The sequence below is a fragment of the Falco naumanni genome, chromosome 3, assembly GCF_017639655.2.
Source record: "Falco naumanni isolate bFalNau1 chromosome 3, bFalNau1.pat, whole genome shotgun sequence".
Taxonomy (NCBI): Eukaryota; Metazoa; Chordata; class Aves; order Falconiformes; family Falconidae; genus Falco; species Falco naumanni.
In genome coordinates, this window is record NC_054056.1 from 15,570,827 (window position 1) to 15,587,711 (window position 16,885).

The following is a 16,885-nucleotide window of genomic DNA, read 5'->3' on the forward strand; positions in this document are numbered from 1 at the left end:
GCTGGGCTCCGCGGGGCGCGGGTAGGTGCGGGGCGGGCGGCCGCCTCCCGCCGGGGGGTGCGGGCAGGGCCCGGCTGCCGCGCTGGGCCCCGGGGGGAGGCGGGTCCCGGCGCTGGGAGCAGCCGGGGGGGAGCTTCGGCCGCCCGCTGGGCCCGCCCGTCCCGGGGATCTCTGTGGCCGCGGCGGGCCGGGGCTGCCCCCCCGGCTGTGCCCCGCTGCCTGCGCGGGGCTGGGGGTGCGGGAGTTACCGGGCCGAGGGGACCCCCTGCACCCGTGATGCGGCGGGGGTGGGGGGGGCGAGGGGGAGCTCCCGTGGGTGGGGGAGTCCCGTGGCGGAGGAAGGGGTCTCACGGGGGAGGGGAGGTCCTCATGGGAGGTCCCATGGTGGGGGATTCCTGTGGGTAGGGGAGTCCCATGGGGGAGAGGGAGTCCCATGGCAGGGGGACCCGTGGAGGGGGGGGGGGGTCGCTTGGAGGGGGATTCCCATGCGGGGGGGGTCCCATGGGAGAAGAAGGGGTCCCATGATGGTGGACTCCCATGGCAGGGGGGGCCTATGGGAGGGGGGGTGTCCCTTGGAGGGGGATTCCCATGCCGGGGGGTCCCTTGGAGGGGAATTCCCATGACAGGGGGGTGTCCCATGGGGGAAGAGGGGGGTTCCATGGTGGGGGATTCCCATGGCAGGGGGTCCCATGGTGGGGGGTCCCATGTCGCTGTGCGGTGCTGGAGGAGCTGGCAGCACCCAGCACCTTGGCTGCAGGCATGCCTGCTGCTGGTGCTGGGTGCTGGGTGCTGGTGCTGGGTGCTGTGCCGAGGGCACACGTGGTCCTCAGCTCAGGGGTGACGAGCGGAAGGCAGTGCTCCTGAGGGGCTGTCGGGCAGCCCCCTGGCCAGGGGCACGTGTCCCTGGGCCCAGGGCAGGGAAATGGGGGCACCTTGCCCTGGGGAGCTGCTGCGGTGCAGGGCAGCACCTTCCTGCCGCAATTTCTGTCCCTGGTCTGTGGCCTTGGCGAGGGAGCGGCCAGAGGTGACGATGGCACGCAGCAAGGTTGTGGCTGAGAGCGATTAAACCAGGGGGTTTTCCTCAAATGGTGCAATGGGGTGGGCGGTGGGTGTGAGGGGCTGTGGGCTGTTTGCTCTGTGGGTGCTGGGTACGTGGTGTGGCACAGGAGCTCGGTACGCTTCGCCCGGGGCGAGGAGCTGTGGGGACGGGGACGGTGCCTGTGGTGCTGTGCAGCCACCCCGGGGGGTCTGGGACAGGTACCAGTCCGCATGGCACGTCAGCCTGGAGGGGTGGAGGCCAGGAAGGTAAAGGGTGGCCCTGGTGACTTGGGTGGTAGCACCCCTAGTCCCTGAAGGGGGTTTCGAGGGGACATGGAGATGTGGCGGAGGAGGAGCAGGGCTCCAGGCCTGCCCTGGCTGCTCCCCAGTGCCTGGCCGCATCCTGCACTGCTCTGCCTGAAGCTGGGCACGGGTGTCAGGAGCCACCAGCCCGGCTCTGAGGGATGCGCGGGCAGTGAGGGGGTGTCTGTATGGGCTCTGCCCGCCTGCAGCGCCTGGGGAGAGCGGAGCCTGGGTCCTGCACTGTCCAGGGGATCCCCATGCGCATCGGTGCGTTGGCCGTGGCTGCAGAAATGCCCTCTGCCGTGCTGGAAGAAGGTGCTCAGCCGTCTGTCTCTGTCTTATGCAGCTTTCTGGCTCACTGTGCCGCCACCATGTCTCAGAGCCCCCCTGGCAGCTTTGTGGACGACAAGACCTTTCTCCTGGAGTACCGATGCCACCCTGTGCCGCCGGAGCCCCCCAGCCCGACCTACCTCCCCAGGAGGCCCAGCTCCACCACGGTGCCCGAAGCCACCTCTCCCACCTCGGCCGAGCCCCACCGCATTGTCCTCAGCACGGACAGCCCGGCTGCGCTGAAGGTGGGAACCCAGCAGCTGATCCCCAAAAGCCTGGCTGTCTCCACCAAGACCAAGACCAACCCCTGCCGGCACCAGAGCCTCGGGGCGGCTGGGTCCAGCCGGGAGCCCCTGGGCCCCGACACGAAGCGGGTGTCCGTCCCCAGCCTCTCCCCGGAGGTGGAGGATGATGGTGGAGGGGGGCTGAAGCGCAACCTGAGGAACATGTCCTATCGCGCGGCCATGAAGGGCCTGGGCACGGAGCTGGAGCCGGTGGCCACCGTCCCCTCGCTGAAACCCGTGTCGGAGGAGGGCAGCGCCCTGCCTGCCCGCAGCCCCGGCAGGAACAAGGTGGGTTTCTGCAGCCACTGTTACCCACTTGCTCTGGGGTGGAGATGGAGCCCTGCTTTCCCTGGTGATGTGCTGCTGCTGGGGACCCGCAGAGCCCTTTTCCTGCAGCTCCTGTGGGTTACAGAGCTGCGTGAGCCCGGCATGGAGCTGGCAGGGCTTGCCGAGCCTGCTGATGTGACTTGTGCCTTGGGAAGCATGCATGGCCCCGCAGATGCTGTAGGTCCCCAGAGAGCCTGGGAAGAGCTGACATGGCTCTAGGGGGGGGGAGACTGGCTGTGCCGGGGCCCCCGCTTGTCGGCAGGCAGCTGCGGGCCTGTTTGCAGGGTGGGGCTGGCCGGGTGTGTGGCTCCGAGATGGCGGCTGGTTGTACATAAACATGGGTGAAGCCGGTCTGGGGAAAAGGAGACTCCAGTGCAGGCAAAGTCCAGGTGTGAGGCAGATAGATGTGAAAGGCAGCGGCGTAACTACAGAATGGCTTAGATGGTGACCCCGATAACGCAAGGTGAAAGCTGAGTCACTTTGGTAAGGCAAACAAAAGCTAAGACAAAAATTGGGCTGAAAGAACGGGGTGGTATTTGCTGACTGGCTGCGCAGGTACCTTCCCTTCCCTGAAGGTGCTAAACGCTTCCCAGGGCCACAGAAATACGGTAACTGCAGCGTGTTCTCCTCTTCCTCTTGCAGAGAACCTTTGGGCGGAGGCGGGTGCAGAAGCGCGGCGGCTCGTTCAAGGACCGTGAGTGCTGCCTCCCGTCTTACCAAGAGCACCGGCTCTGGCGTCCCCCAGCCTCGCAGGGCACTTCTTGGGGATGTGAATCCCTAGAAGTCCCTTTGCCACGTGTGCTGCCGCTTGTCCCTGGCCTGGGGCCATTGCTCTTGCCTCTGTTTCCCCACCTGCAAGAGGAGCATTGCAGCCCTGCTTTCCCAGGGGCACGGTGATGCTCAGGCTGCGGCCATGCTCGCTCCCGGCTTGGCTTGCTCTGGGCAGACGGGGGAGAGCTGTGTGTGGTGTGTGGCTGTGGGAAGCTGTCAGGAGCAGGAGCTGCTGGCTGATCGGTTCAAAGTCCAGCCTCAGCAGGGAGGTGCTGGCTCCTGGCCCTGGCTCATGGCAGGGCTCTTGGCCGATGGGGTGAGGTGGTGCTGGGAAGGGGAGCCATGGGCTGCAGCTGGGACAGGCTTCACTGACCTCATGCCTTCTCCTCTGCAGAGCCCCGGCTGTATCAGGAAATCCGTGAGAGAGGTCTGAACTCCATCGGCCATGAGTCAGATGAGGATTTGCTGGAGGAACCCATCCCAGAAGAGCCGTCCCGTCCGGATGCCGCTATCGTGGTGCAGAGCTATCGCCCGGCGCAGGTGACCTGGAGCCAGCTCCCAGAGGTAGGGGCAGCAGCCCAGCCCGGAGGGTCCCAAAGGCCACGGCTGCCCTCGCCACGGGCTGCTCCAGTGCTCGAGTTGTGTTGCAGCCCCAGCTGCGTGTCTTTTAAAAGCTTGCCGAGCTACCAGACAAGCTGTGAGGGGCTAATTCTGCGGTATTAGTCTTTGCAGTGGGATGTTCTGGGGCTGTCCGGCCCCGGCTGGGACACGCAGGTTCCTGCCCAGGCTCGTTGGGATGCCGGCTGAGCCGCTGCTTGCGGGAGCTTCACCCACAGACAGGGGAAGGCTCCGGCTGGGTACCCGGGCTTTCCCCGCTGGCCCTCGGGAGGGTGGTCTCCTCCCGTGGAGCAGCATCAGCGAACCGCCGTGGGCTGGCAGCTGCGGTGGGAGCTGCGCGGGTGGGATGCGCGGGGTGGGCGCAGCCGCGGACCGCACTAGAGGGCGTGCAAGGACCGCCGGTGGCGTGGAGGCGGCTGCTGAGCGTAGACTCTTAGGATGGTTTTGGGTTGGAAGGGATCTTAAAGCTCGTCTGTCTTTACTTACTTATTTATTTATTAATCCCGGCCTCTCGCCCACAGGTGCTGGAAGCGGGCATCCTGCGAAAGATATCCCCCGAAGAGCGCAAACGGCAGGAGGTGAGAGGAGCCTTAGACATGCCCAGGAGTGCGGCGTAAGCGCTGATAGCAGCAGGGACGCGCGTGGCCATGTCTGAGCCCCCGAGCCCAGGGGTCGGCGCGGAGCAGGGCTCAGCTCCTGCCTATGGGGTTTCTTGTGCTGCTGCTTCCAGCTCTGGGACTGGGTGGTGCTGGGAGGGCTCATCCCCGTGTCCTGGCAGGGAAGCAGGCAACTCTTCTGGATGCTGATGGGAAATAGCCACTGGAAGGGGAAATGTCTTAGTGCTGGGGCTTGTTAATGACCGAGTGTCCTAAACCACGCTGAAGTTATTGGTGTAGGCCCGGCAGTGCCTGAGATGGTAGAGGCAATGCCGTACTGTTGGATCGAAGCTATTTCCAGTGGCTTCGTGCCAACTGAATGTAAATAAGATACAGCAAGTTTTAATTCACTGCCTTGTTTTGTCAGTTTGTGCTGTCACATCTCCAGTGCCCTGCTTTTTTCAGGCAATGTTTGAGATCATCACTTCTGAGTACTCCTACATGCACAGCCTGGGCATCCTGGTGTGCCACTTCATGAGGTCAGAGGAGCTGAAGGAGACCATGACGCAGACGGAGCATCACCACCTCTTCTCCAACATCAGCGACATCCTGACTGTCAGCACGAGGCAAGTGGGGGCCGTCGGCGGGGGGTTGGGACCAGGCGGGTCTGGAAGGGGGGCTCTGACCTCCGTTTGTTTCCCATTGAAAACAACCGTCCCTTGGATAGTTGATGGTACTGGGACATCCCGCCTAGTGCCTTGTGCCATGGCACGCTGCCGGGCAGCTCCTTCCTGCTGTTACACGCTCGGCACTCAAATGTCTAGTGGAAATGTCTGTTATCCTGACACCCAGTTTTTTACTGGATTATTACAGTGGTGCTCAGCCCTGTGGCTGCAATGGGGCACCAAAAGCTGGCTGAGCCCCATCCCCCTGCTCTGCTTTGCCTGGAAATTCCTCCTCGGGTGCCCGGCGCTGCCACAGCAGTGGTCCCTCCCTTTGCGTCTGGGCTGGGGAGCCGGGCAGGGGGAGCCGGTAGCTCTGGCGTGGCCGAAAGCGGGGGCCGCTGAGGCTGGGGCATGGGGCATGGGGCAGCTGAGTTGCTGTGGCTGCTCCGAAGTTGCTGTTCCGAAGCGCGGGCTGGGGATTGCTGCAGTGCCAAAACTGCAATGGCACCTTCAAAGAGCCGGTGCAAGCGTGGGCTCTGCTGCCAGGGAGAGGGGAGCGAACACCCCGGGAGCCAGTGCTGGGGGCGTCCAGCGAGCCGTGTCCGTGTGGGAAAGCAGCCAGAGGAGAGTGCAGGCAGGGCTGCAGCAGGCCTGGGAACTGCTGCGGGGGCGGCGAGGGCTTGCGGCTTCCCACAGCTGGGCAGGAGCGGCCCTGATGGGGCAGAAATTAATTTTCCCAGAGAGCTAAAGCGGAGGAGGGATCTTGTGCGGGAACGGAGGAAGCGTGTGCATCTGGGGGCCGGGGAAGCTCTGGAGCTGCATCCCCCATCTCTGCAGCGGAGCTGCTGGGAGCCACGCTGGGGGTGTGGCTGTCTCCACTGCACGGAGCTGACCTGTGCAGAAGGGACCCTCTGGGAAAACGGGAAGAGTTGCAGTGGGAGCGTTGTTAAACATCTGTTCAGTTTGTTCAGCCCTTATGGGTCGTGTAGTGAAGTTACTTGAAATTCTCTCCTTAGCTTCTTTGAAGACTTAGAGAAGCGACACCAGGAAAACATTCTAATTCCTGACATCAGTGACATAGTGGAAGAACACGCCTCAAACCACTTCAATCCCTACATCAGCTACTGCTCCAATGAAGTCTACCAGCAGAGGACACTTCAGAAGCTGCTGTGAGTACTGCTGTGGGCTTGGACTTGCAAAGAGGTTACCTGCAAGGGGTCTCCGGGCTGCAGGGGGGCTGGCTGGCTGCACATGGGGCAAATGGGGCCGTGACCTGCACGTGGCTCCCTGTGGCTGTTTCCTTTTCCCTAGGGAAGGCTGTCTGCTTTTTGAGCAGAGGTCAACTTCTAAACCTCAGTGTGTCTGTGCAGGGTGATTAGGACATGATTTGAGTTGTGCTGTAAGAAGGACGAGGATAAGTGGGGGTGATGCTACCATGTACTGAAGTCAGGCAGGTCTTATAATATACATCAATATATATATATATCAAATACATCAATAACACATATGGGGTGTGTTAGGGACTTGTATGGAGGCTGTTCTCCCCATCATACTGGTGGTACAGGTCACATTTGTGTCTGCTGTTGGCACATCTATGGTATTACCCTTCTGCCAGTGGACTCAACATCTCCACGTGCTTTTCTATTGCCTGCTTAATGGATCAGTCCATTTTCTGCCCCAGCTGTGTGCTCTGAGCGTGGCCACCTGCCACGGAGCACCAGAGGCAGAGCGGTCGCTGCACCGCATTTCCCATGCAGGGAAGGCTGCTGGAGAATCTTGATAACTGAAGAAGAGAGTTAATGGTGCTTTCTTGTCCTGTTCCAGAACCACAAACCCCTTATTTAAAGAGACCTTGAAACAAATTGAAAGGAAACCAGAATGTGGAGGCCTGCCAATGATCTCATTTCTCATTCTCCCTATGCAGAGGGTAACACGCCTTCCTCTGCTGTTAGATGTAAGTAAGTCACACTGTGGCATTGCTTGGCCCCTCTGAAGAGGTGACTGTTTATACCCTTCTTGGTTTGCTGAGCTCAGGACAGCCTTCTGCTTGGCCTTCCATCCCACGGGGAGCTGAGGCTGGGATGCTCGAGCCTGTATTCAGAATTTGGATCCAGAGTGATCTGCTTCTCGTGGGTGTCAGATGCGCAGCTTAAGGCTTTGTGAATAACGCTTCCCATCGGCACCGTCCACCTGAGTGACATGTGGCCCTTCAGTGCCCCGTGCTGCATCTGGGTACCCAGGGTGTGGTGGCATGAGCGTCCTCTTTGATTAATGGTCAGGTGGCCCAGGAAGGGAAAGCAGGTCTTCACTGAAATCCAGGACTTTGGGACCCAGCAGCTCTAAATAGCAAAGCTGCTGGGTATGGGATTTCTAGTAACTGCTCCCAGTCTGTAACAGGCTGCAGGGGTGAGGGCTGGGGGGGCTGCCCCGTGTGCAGGGTGACGTTGTTGGTCAGGCACGTATCTGATGGGAAAGTCCCAGCAGAAACTGGCTTCACAGCTACCAGCACTGTTAAACCTAGCTCTGACCTGTCCCACTGCCAGGCTGGCGGCTAGGGACAGCTCGAGCACATGTCGCATCCTGAAATCCCAGGGAAGCAGTTGGTGCGCAGTCTTGCAATATCACTAAAGCGTCTTATCTTGAAATTCTAGACCCTCTGTCAAAAAACAAAAGCAGGCACTGCAGCATACGGAGCTGCCACCCAAGCGCTGAAAGCCATCAGCAAGGTGAGGCCCGGCTGCCCGCCCTCCACCTTTCTTCCTCCCAGCGCACCGCTCCCTCACCCTGCCCTTCTGGCCTCTTGGTTTTCCTCCCTGCATCGGTTCACTTGAGACTTCTCTGCTCCAAATAGCTGCTGGGGGTACATGTCTTCTCCCTTGGTCACCTTTTTCACCTGATCTTGGGTTTTTTCCTTTTCTTGACTTCTTTTCTTCTTCTCTATTTGGCCCATCTTTTGTCCTTCCCTCAGTGTCATCTTCTCCATTAGTGCTCTCCCTTCTCAGAACTTCCCTTGAGGTGACAGCGAGCTGCGACGCTTGCCATGGTTTTTGGAGATGTAGGCAAGGAGCAGTAAACAAAGCAAAGCGTAGAGGAGTGAAGGAGCAGCAGAAGCAGTAGCAGTCATGAGCCGTGTGCTGCTCCGTCTCCCACGTCTCATCTCCATCTGCTTTCCCACCTGGTGGTCATCCACACAAGGCAATGCACCATGGAGGTTATGGCCACCAAAGTGGCAGTGGCAGCTCTTCCTTTTGTGTCCCTAAAGATCGGCTCTTGGCGGTGCGCTCCTGCCACTCATGGTCTGTCCTGCTCGCTCATCCAGTGGGGGGACAAAATGCACGTTGCCTTGGCTGGGCCAGTGGGACCACCCTTCCGTGGGCTGGGGGGGCGGCTGGCAGGGGGGTCTCTGCTTGGGACAGGCAGCGCGAGGGGCTGGGGTGCCACGCGGCCGCCCTCTCGGCGGTGCAAAGGGCGCTGCTGCTTCCCCTGCCTGTGGAAGGCTTCTGTCCTCCCCTCCGTCTGTCGGATTGCTTATCCTCCTGTCTAAACCTCCTCTCTTCAGATGATTCTTCCTCTTCCTCTTGCCCCTCGGTGAAGCTCGGTGTTGGTGTGGTTTCACTTTGGTCCTTCTGCAGGCAGAGCAGACGCGCCATCTCTCCACTGGAGATCCCTGGCAGGGGACCCTCCGGCTGCCTGTCACGGGTGCCAGGATCCGGCTGTTCCCCCTGCCCGGGGACGCAGGGCAGCCTTCGCCGGCAGTACTGGTGCCAGTGCGGGGGATGGATGGGCTCAGCACCCCGTCATTCTCCACTTGTGGTGGTTTTCTCCTTCTAGCTTGTGAAGAACTGCAATGAGGGAGCTCGTGCTATGGAGAGGACAGAGCAGATGTACACCCTGCAGAAACAGCTGGAATTTGGAAAAAAGAAGGTGAGGTCCTGTGGAAGTGGCAGGGGGAGATCTGCTGGGGTGTGCTGTTAGAGTGGCCCAGCCCAGGCGTGTCAGACCTGTCCCGGGAATCCTTCCAGGAAGCCTTGGCCAGCCGCAGCATCGCTGCTGCCAGGAGCAGCACCACCGCTCCGTGCCCGGGGTGACCGTTCTTCCTGCTGTTCTGACTTCAATAGAAGTGTCTGGGCACCTGCCCTGCCAGCTCGGAGGGTTCAGTCCTGGATAATCCGCTGTCCCTCACAACCCTTCACTCTCTCTTCTGCCTTGCCCTGAGCTTTCACCTCCTGCGCACGAGTGGTGAGAGCTGGACTCGCCTCTGACGAGAGGAGGTTTTACGTGGGTGGGTCGGCTGGCAGCAGCGCCTGCCCTTGCTGTCTTGTTCCAGACAGACCTGGGGCTTCGTCTGTCTGTACGGACTGTCAGATGTGGGCAGCTCGCTCAAGGGCAGCAGTAAAGCCTCGACATTGTGCCCCACGGCCGCAGTTGGGGGGGCGGCGTCTCCAGATGGGCTGCAGCGGGGTGCAGTGCTGCTCCGCTTGCCTGCCTGCCTCCTGGAAAAGATATCTAAAAGCATGTGATGTGTCCATCCTGACTGAGCCCAGGGGCCGCTGCAAGTTCAAATACAGCTTCTTGGCTTGATTTTATGTGCCGCTTGTGAGAGGGGTATGAAGTCAGACTTCCCCTGGATCCGTTTCAGCCTTTCCCGCTGATCTCTGCTTCCCGCTGGCTGCTGAAGCGGGGGGAGCTGCACCTGCTGCTCTCGGAAGAGGTGGGCATCTTCCGCCGAGGCGCCGGCAGGCTCTGCTACCTCTTCTTGTTCAATGACGTCCTGATCATAACCAAGAAGAAGAGGTAAGGCTCAGGGGGGCTTCCTTTCCTGGGAAGACAACTAGGGGGATGAAAATCTCATTGCCCAAGCAGCACGTGGCTTCCTTTCCCTGGAAGACAACTAAGGGGGTGAAAGCCTCAGCTGCCCAAGCAGTGTGTAGCTTAAGAAATTCTTGAGATTTCCCCGTTTTGACCTTTATTGAAGTGTCCCTTGTTAGCCAGAAGGGAAGCGCCCAGCTCCACTGCCCGTGGCCTTGTTTCTGTTTGTGGGTTGCTGGCAAGGTGACAGAGCCATGTCCTGCCCCTGGGCATCAGCTCGTGTCCTCGCTGTGAAGGCTGAACGTCACCTGCCGGGGCTCTGAGCTGGCACTGGGTGGCAGCTGGGTCCTCGCCGGCTGCATCCTCTCTCTGGCTGATCCTGTCTTTGCCACAGCGAGGAGAGCTACACCGTCATGAATTACGCCACGCTGGACCAGGTCATGGTGGAGAAGATCGAGAATGCAGACCCACCTTCCCCTCCTCCTGGCAAGAGCGGGAGCGGTGGCACAGCCCGCGGCACAGCCGGTGGGCACCTGCTCCGGGTGGTGATGGAGAAGGACAGCGAGGGCAAGCGGGAGGAGATCGTGCTGTCAGCAGAGACACTGTGAGTGGGCCGGTGGGATTTCACAGGGTGCACATTCTTGTTTGTGGGATAAACTGGTGCCCTGGAAATCCCCCTGAGGCTTCTGCAAAGCGCCCTTTCCCTCCCCGCTCCTCCTCCCGGAATGGGGGACCTGCACAGGCTTCTCCCCTTGCTCTGTTTGTTTCTCTCTCTGATTTCCCTTATAATTCCCATGTAACGCTTCCACTGTCCAAATTAAGCAAAGCAGCTGGGTGGTGTGTACTGCTTGTGAAGCATCTTTACGCTGAATGCTCTTGATCAAATGCTTGTCCTGCAGGAAATTTCCAAGCTACTGCTGGCAACACGGATGCCGTCTCTAAGGCTTTCTCTGTAATCTGGTCTTTCCCTTTGCCAGGAGTGACCGGGCCCGGTGGATTGCTGCGCTGATGCACAGAGAAAAGGAAAAGCTTGACACCACTCCTAAAGGAGGTACCAGCATCCTGGAGGGCAGGGCTGGCTGTGCGGGGATTAGAGCTTGTGTTCGAGCTGGAGCATTTGCAGGTTTCTACCCTGTTCTTACCTGCTCCTGCCGGAGAAGGAACTGAGGATGTGTGCGGATGGAGAGGGGAGCTCAGGGTACCATGCCTTGCTCGTTGGGCATTGCCTCCCATTAAGTTATCAGTCACAATAAACCTTAAATACATTTCCTAGGAAGCACAATGAAATTCCAGGAATGCCTCAGGCTGGTGGTAGGCTGGGATTTGGCTTTCCCTCCCCACGTTCGTGCTTGGAGGGGGCAGCAGGAGAGCCAAGGGGAACGGAGCAGGACTTGCGGTGGAGCCTGGAGGGATGGGCAGCCAGGCTGGGCTGGGGAGGGGGGCACCGCCAAGCAGGGGTGCTGGTCCTGCCTTTCACTGGGTCCCTGTTGTCCTCTTGCTGTCATCTGCAGAGCTGAGCCAAGTGGAGATCACCCGTGCCTACCTGGCTAAGCAGGCGGACGAGATTTCCCTGCAGCAGGCAGACGTTGTCCTCGTGCTGGGGGGCGAGGACGGTAAGTGCCAGCCACGGTGTGGAAGGCTTACCTTGGGCAGAGCTGTGTGTGGGGAAGCTTCAGTGATCCCACTGAACTGGGATTTTGGCAATTTTTGGAAGCCTCCAGGAAGCCCTAGCTGCTGGTGGGGTCCATGTCGCTGGCTGGCTCTGTGTCCCAGCAGGTCCCCAGAGGCTGATGACGGTGGCACTGCCATGGGTGGCTGCTGCGCTGCTTAGCAGTGCCTCCTGTGTGCAGGCTGTGGCTGGCAACCAGCAGCAGAGACCTCAGAAGTGAAATAAGCCCCAGAACAGGCAGTAAATCTACAACCTCCTCCCCTGCAAAGCTTTCCCTGGGTGCCTCCAGCTGGCCCCGCTGTGGGAAGGGGAGCGGTGCAGCCCTCTGCTTCCACCTGCGTCCCCAGGAGTCCTGGCCCTTCCTCGTTGTGTGACCAGCTCTGTTCTCCTCCTAGGCTGGTGCTGGGGTGAGAGGCTCAGGGACGGCGAAAGGGGCTGGTTTCCCCAGTCCTGCGCTCGGCAGATCACCAGCCGCACGGCAGTGGAGTGCAACGTCCGCCGGATGGAGCGGCTGCGCCTCGAGACCAATGTGTAGGCTCATGGCCCAGGGAAGGTGCCTCTGCCGTGGCGTGTCAGGGGTCTTCAAACCTCTGCGGACTGAGCCCGTAGCGAGAAGGGAGCGGGAGAGCCTTTATTCTTGAATTTAATTTCCCTTGAGCTGTCACAGGCGGCAGATCTTACCGTTCCGCACTGGCCTTTGTAGTGGCCGTGACAGCAGCTAATTAATGTGAGACCTGGCATTTGAGCGCTCCTGGCCAAAGCTCGTATTAATGACCTGGAACAGGCTTCAAGAGGCAGCCAAGGTGCTGGCTGAAGTTGAAAAGGCTGCGGCTGTGTTCTGGGCTCTGTGAAGCGGCTCGTGCCGCCGTCTCTCTCCCTCTCACTGGCTGCACGCCTTGTGGGGTAAGACCCGGCACATGGGGAGAGTATACCTGAATCAAGAATTTTTTAGGAACTTAAATCTATATGCTAGGCTTATTCCTTCACCCCGTTTTCCCCTCCTGTTTCTTTTTTTTTCTCTCCCCCTCCACAATTATTCTTGGTTTTCATGCACGCTCTACAGGGCGAGGGTGCCCACCGCCCATCAGTCCCACGCTGCACTGGCAGGTGCTGGGGGCTGGTGCAGTCCAAGCTGTTCTGGAGTCAGCTCTGGGGCCAGGAATGGGATGCTCTGGACAGAGGGAAGCAATCTGTGAGTCCTGCCAGCCGAGGAAGCCAGGCACACCAAGAGGAGCAGTGCTGCAGCCCCTGCTGCGCTTCCCATCTCCTGAGATGGCCAGGCAGAAGCAGGGGTTTTGGTCCTCCTGGAGAGGGATGTAGTTGGGGGGGGGGGGGGTCAAAGCTCAGCCTTCCCACAGCAGAATGGTCCCCTCTCCTCCCCTTCTCCCTCAGGATTAGCACCAACAAGTCATTAAGGAAGAGGGCTGAGGCAGGGTTGTTAGTCACAGTGGAGCAGTTTGCATCTGGGGTTTTTATGGGTCAAATCTTTAGTGCCAGTGGCAGGAGATGGGTGGGCAGAGCCGCTGGGGGTCTTCGATGCTCAGCCAGTCACAGCTCGTGGAGGGGAACCAGCACCTACTATTTCAGGATGAGGCAGCTCCGTGCGCTGCCTGGCTTTGGAGTCACAGGGGCAGCATTGTTGTGATGTGGCTGTTTTGATTAAACTGTCAACAGATTAATTAGATTAACAATAAATTCTTGGAGCCCAGTGAAATCCGAGTTCTCCTCGCCTAAATGGGAACTGCACGCAGTGTCAGCAGCGCTGGTGGGTCCCAGTGTTTAACCTGTTAGTGGCAACGGGTGGCCCTGAGCATGCAGCTCTGTGTTGGGGGGACACTGGGGAGCCAGTTTTCCCCACCACGAGCTCGGAAAAGCAAGTGTCCGTCTGCTGGCAGCATCGTTCTGGCCTCCACACCTGCGCTTCTAGGAAAGCATCCTGCAGAATAACTGACTAAAAATCCACTGTCAGTTGCAACACATTTGAAGTGTAATTGACTGAGACAGACAAGGTTAAGTACGAGATTTGGTGAGGCTTTCTGTTTATTTCTCTTAACTGTGGAAGAATTTAAAAATTTTCATGAGTGCTGAATTAGAGGTGGGATCCAAAAAGAGACAATAGCTACATGAAAAGAGGAAACAAACAAACTGTATTAAGAAATATGAACAGGAAAAAAAAATGATGATATAAAAAAATACAGGTACAAAGTTGCTGCAGTCCCACACTTAGACGTACAGTTTACTCCAGGCAGGTACCAGGAGCCACGGAGCTGCAGCTCAGGCTTTCGTGCTGTAACGGGACAGGACCCATCTATCCCCGTGTGTAAGGCTGGGCTACATTTCTGTGCTCTCCTGGAGTGGCATCACTTGCTGGCACAGTACCATGGCATGCCAGCACGGTGGCATGGCTCTCTGGCACGGTGGCATCAGTTGCCAGCACAGTGGCATGGCTTGCTGGCACAGTGGCATGGCTTGCTGGCACGGTGGCATCACTTGCTGGCATGGTAGCATCACTTGCCAGCACGGTAGCATCACTTGCCGGCCCCCCAGCTGCACCCGCCGGCTCCCGGGTCTGCCCCGGCACACTGCTCGCCCTGCGGAGCCGGGCTCCCGGTGCTCGGTGGCCGGGCGCGTGGGGAGGGGCTGCTGGCTTTCGGGTGGGGGCTGCGTTTGCTTTCCAAGCGGCCGAGGAACTACAGAGAAACCTTCGTCTAACGCACCGGTCACGTCAAGGCGAACTAACAAACCCTATGATTGTCTGGAGAATCGGCAGCGCGACTAGAGCAGGGCTGGTCAGGGTCATTTGGCACATGGACAACATCTTCTTACTCCCTGGTTATCAATCATACAACATACAACCTTGGTCCTTCACTACGTACTTATATTAACATTATTTCTTCACAATAATGATACCTAATGCAAAAAATACTGTTAAGGAAGAAATAAAATAAGAAAAGAATTAGCAAAAAATTACAAGTTATATACAGATTAAAATAAATTCCATCAGGAAAAGAAACAATTCTTTTATTATTTTCAGTTGGCCCCCGTGGGAATAATTTAAAGGCCAAGCGCCTGGGCAGGGCTGTGCTGCAGCAGCAGCAGAGGCAGATGTGCGGGGACGGGGCCGTCCCAGCCCCTCGCAGAGCCTGGCTTCTCTCGACATTGGCAGCTCTCGGGCCGACGTACCCAAGAGCTTTGTGCAAACAGATGACGGGGCCTGGCTGGGGCAGGTGGCGGGTCCGGGAGCCCGATGCCCTTGCTGGGGTGACACGGTCCCCACTGCCGCAGGTGGCAGCCTCCTGGCTGCTCCTCCCGCCTCCACCCCCTTCCCAGCTCCTCGCTGCAACTGGAATGGAAAAACAGCGCAGGGTGCAGGCTTGGGGCGAGAACACTTCAACTGGGATTTGCATTTACCGGACCATGCAAGAGCTTTGTGTCTATCCACACACTGTCTTTGATTACTACACTTAATTAAGGCTTACTTTACAAACGACACGGGCAGCTCAAGTGGGCTTTTCCCGGTGTGAAAAACAGGCTCCTGCCCCCCTGCAAAGCTTGTCAAGAGCCCCCCGCGCTGCCAGCAAGGCAGGCATTGCCTGGTGCTGGAAAAGGCAGCTGGGGGGCTCGTAACTGGAGCTGGCAGAGGGGGTTGGGCTGTGGGCACTGGCTCTGCAGAGGCGGTGGGGTCAGTGCCAGAGCCCAGCGCCTTCCCCCACGGCAGGTGATAATTTACAGTAAAATTACATTGCAAATTCAAAATTTTAAAAAAAATAACAATTCATGCGGGCTGATGCTTCTTACAGGAGAGCCGGACACATTCAGCCATCAGTCCTGACAACACTAGTCCCGTACTTTTGCATAAATACCTATTTCAGACCGTAACTTCAGCCCCCGCCAGCCCAGCCCCCAAAAGATGAAGGCCAGCAATTTGCCGTGAGCCATCAAAGTCCGCTGACCAGAAGCAAAAGCTTCTCAACTGTTCCTTCTGGTGCCTGGCCAAGGGTGTGCGCCCGTGCTGGCGTGTGTGCCCCCGCAGTGTGCCCGGAGGCCAGCCCCTGCTGTCACAGTGAACTGGTTATACTGGGCACTTCAGCCTCACTCAGCAACTCCAAGAGCAGCAGCTTAGGCTGTCAGGAAATGATAACCTCTCCCATGGCTTGTAAACAAGTTCATTAAATAGGATGTTGGCTTCTTCAGGTGGCTGCTTGGTCACACTGAGGGAGCGCTGGCGGCAGCTGCAGGACCTAGTGCCCGTCCATCGCGAGCCCCCCCTGGGGCAGGGGTGAGCCAGTGGGTGCTGGGGGCTGCACAGCTGGAAGGGAAGCCGGGACAAGTTAGTCCTCGTGGTCTGTGCCGTGGTGGTCACAGCCAGCCTATGGCTCTGGAGGGGAGATGCTCCAGGGCTGACCCTCCTGCCTGCTGCCCTGCCTGGGGGCTGCACCCCCTGCCCTGCTCCCTCCCCGCCGGGAAGGCAGGACCTGGGAGCGCTGGCCCCGCTCTGCTGCTGCACATTGGAGCAGCATTTTTAGGTTGCTGCCTGCAGCTGGGGTGTGCAACAGGCCACTTGTCAGGGTCTGTTACTGACCTGGGACTGAGGAGGGGTGCTCGGCCAGCGGCAGGTGAAGGGTACCACTTGCAAAGCAAGCCAGACCATCCCGCCACCCATCCCCGCAGCGATGCTCTGAGCCAACAAGTTCAATCAGGGTTTGGGCAGAAATAAGGTGGGGGGAGGGAGGGTGTTCCACTGTGGTCAGCCCATGGGCTCATTTTGTTTTGGTGTGCCCAGAAAAGAGTGGGCTTTACCCGCACAGAAGGGTCCTGGCATTACCACTGGCACAGCTGGGGTTTAGGCTACTCAACAGCTTTATTTCCACGGCACTGTCAGCACACAGCCTGCATCTTCATAAAACCTCCCTCACGGCTGGGGTGACAGTGAACAAATCATACCAAATGAGGGCCTTGGGAAGAGGTAGTTGCTACACCACATAACTTGTTTTAGTTGACAGTGCCACTGCCAAAACCAGCCCACCAGGGCATGCACCACAGCCCACGCACGCGTACCGCAGCATCCTCCACAGCAGCTGCTTTTGCATTTGGATTCCCCCACTGTATGCCTTCAGCGGTACTCACTGCGCCTATACGTTACCTTCCCGACACGTCGGCCCCATGTACCCGTTCAGACAGAGGCACTGGCCGTTCTGAGCGTTGCAGTAGGAGCTGCTGGGGGCACACTGGCACATCAGGCTGCAGTCGGGGCCATACCTGGTTGGCCGGCAGTCTAGTGAGGGGGCAGAGAGGCACTCAGACCGCTGCTGGCAGCTTCTGCGGCTGAGCAAAAATGCTCAGACAGTTCCCGCTGTGCTACAGCCAGAGCCTGCAGTGGCGGCTGAGGGCACAAGGCAGGGAGCTCTGCCTGCCTCTGCCCCAGCCTGCTCTTGAGCCCTGGTGATACAGGACATCAGAGCATCCCAAGGCCAA

At 59.0% G+C, this 16,885-nt stretch overlaps 2 protein-coding genes across 3 annotated transcripts in view; one reads left to right on the forward strand and one right to left on the reverse strand.

Annotated features, from left to right (window-relative positions):
* ARHGEF16 (Rho guanine nucleotide exchange factor 16) lies at nt 1–13,124 on the forward strand. The gene is made up of 15 exons (XM_040585879.1): nt 1–21; nt 1,688–2,243; nt 2,925–2,976; nt 3,448–3,617; nt 4,193–4,249; nt 4,733–4,893; nt 5,949–6,101; nt 6,757–6,886; nt 7,584–7,658; nt 8,764–8,856; nt 9,572–9,726; nt 10,136–10,345; nt 10,719–10,792; nt 11,253–11,354; nt 11,806–13,124. The coding sequence occupies exons 2-15, from the start codon at nt 1,713–1,715 to the stop codon at nt 11,943–11,945; spliced, it is 2,103 nt and encodes a 700-aa protein (XP_040441813.1). The 5' UTR covers nt 1–21; nt 1,688–1,712; the 3' UTR covers nt 11,946–13,124.
* Nucleotides 13,125–14,415: 1,291 nt separating this feature from the next.
* MEGF6 (multiple EGF like domains 6) overlaps nt 14,416–16,885 on the reverse strand; it is a 106,374-nt gene continuing 103,904 nt past the window's right edge. For both annotated transcript variants that reach the window (XM_040585881.1, XM_040585880.1), the window contains 2 exons: nt 16,554–16,685; nt 14,416–15,719 (listed from right to left, as the gene is read on the reverse strand). In XM_040585881.1, coding sequence (XP_040441815.1) covers nt 15,652–15,719; nt 16,554–16,685 — 200 coding nt within the window. In that variant the 3' untranslated portion in view covers nt 14,416–15,651. The remainder of the gene's footprint in view (nt 15,720–16,553; nt 16,686–16,885) is intronic.

Coding starts and splice junctions, on each gene's coding strand:
- ARHGEF16 (XM_040585879.1), top strand. CDS start 1,713: ATGTCTCAGAGCCCCCCTGGCAGCTTTGTGGACGACAAGACCTTTCTC. Junction 6,102..6,756: donor AGGACACTTCAGAAGCTGCT/GTGAGTACTGCT, acceptor GTCCTGTTCCAG/AACCACAAACCCCTTATTTA. Junction 11,355..11,805: donor CGTGCTGGGGGGCGAGGACG/GTAAGTGCCAGC, acceptor TTCTCCTCCTAG/GCTGGTGCTGGGGTGAGAGG.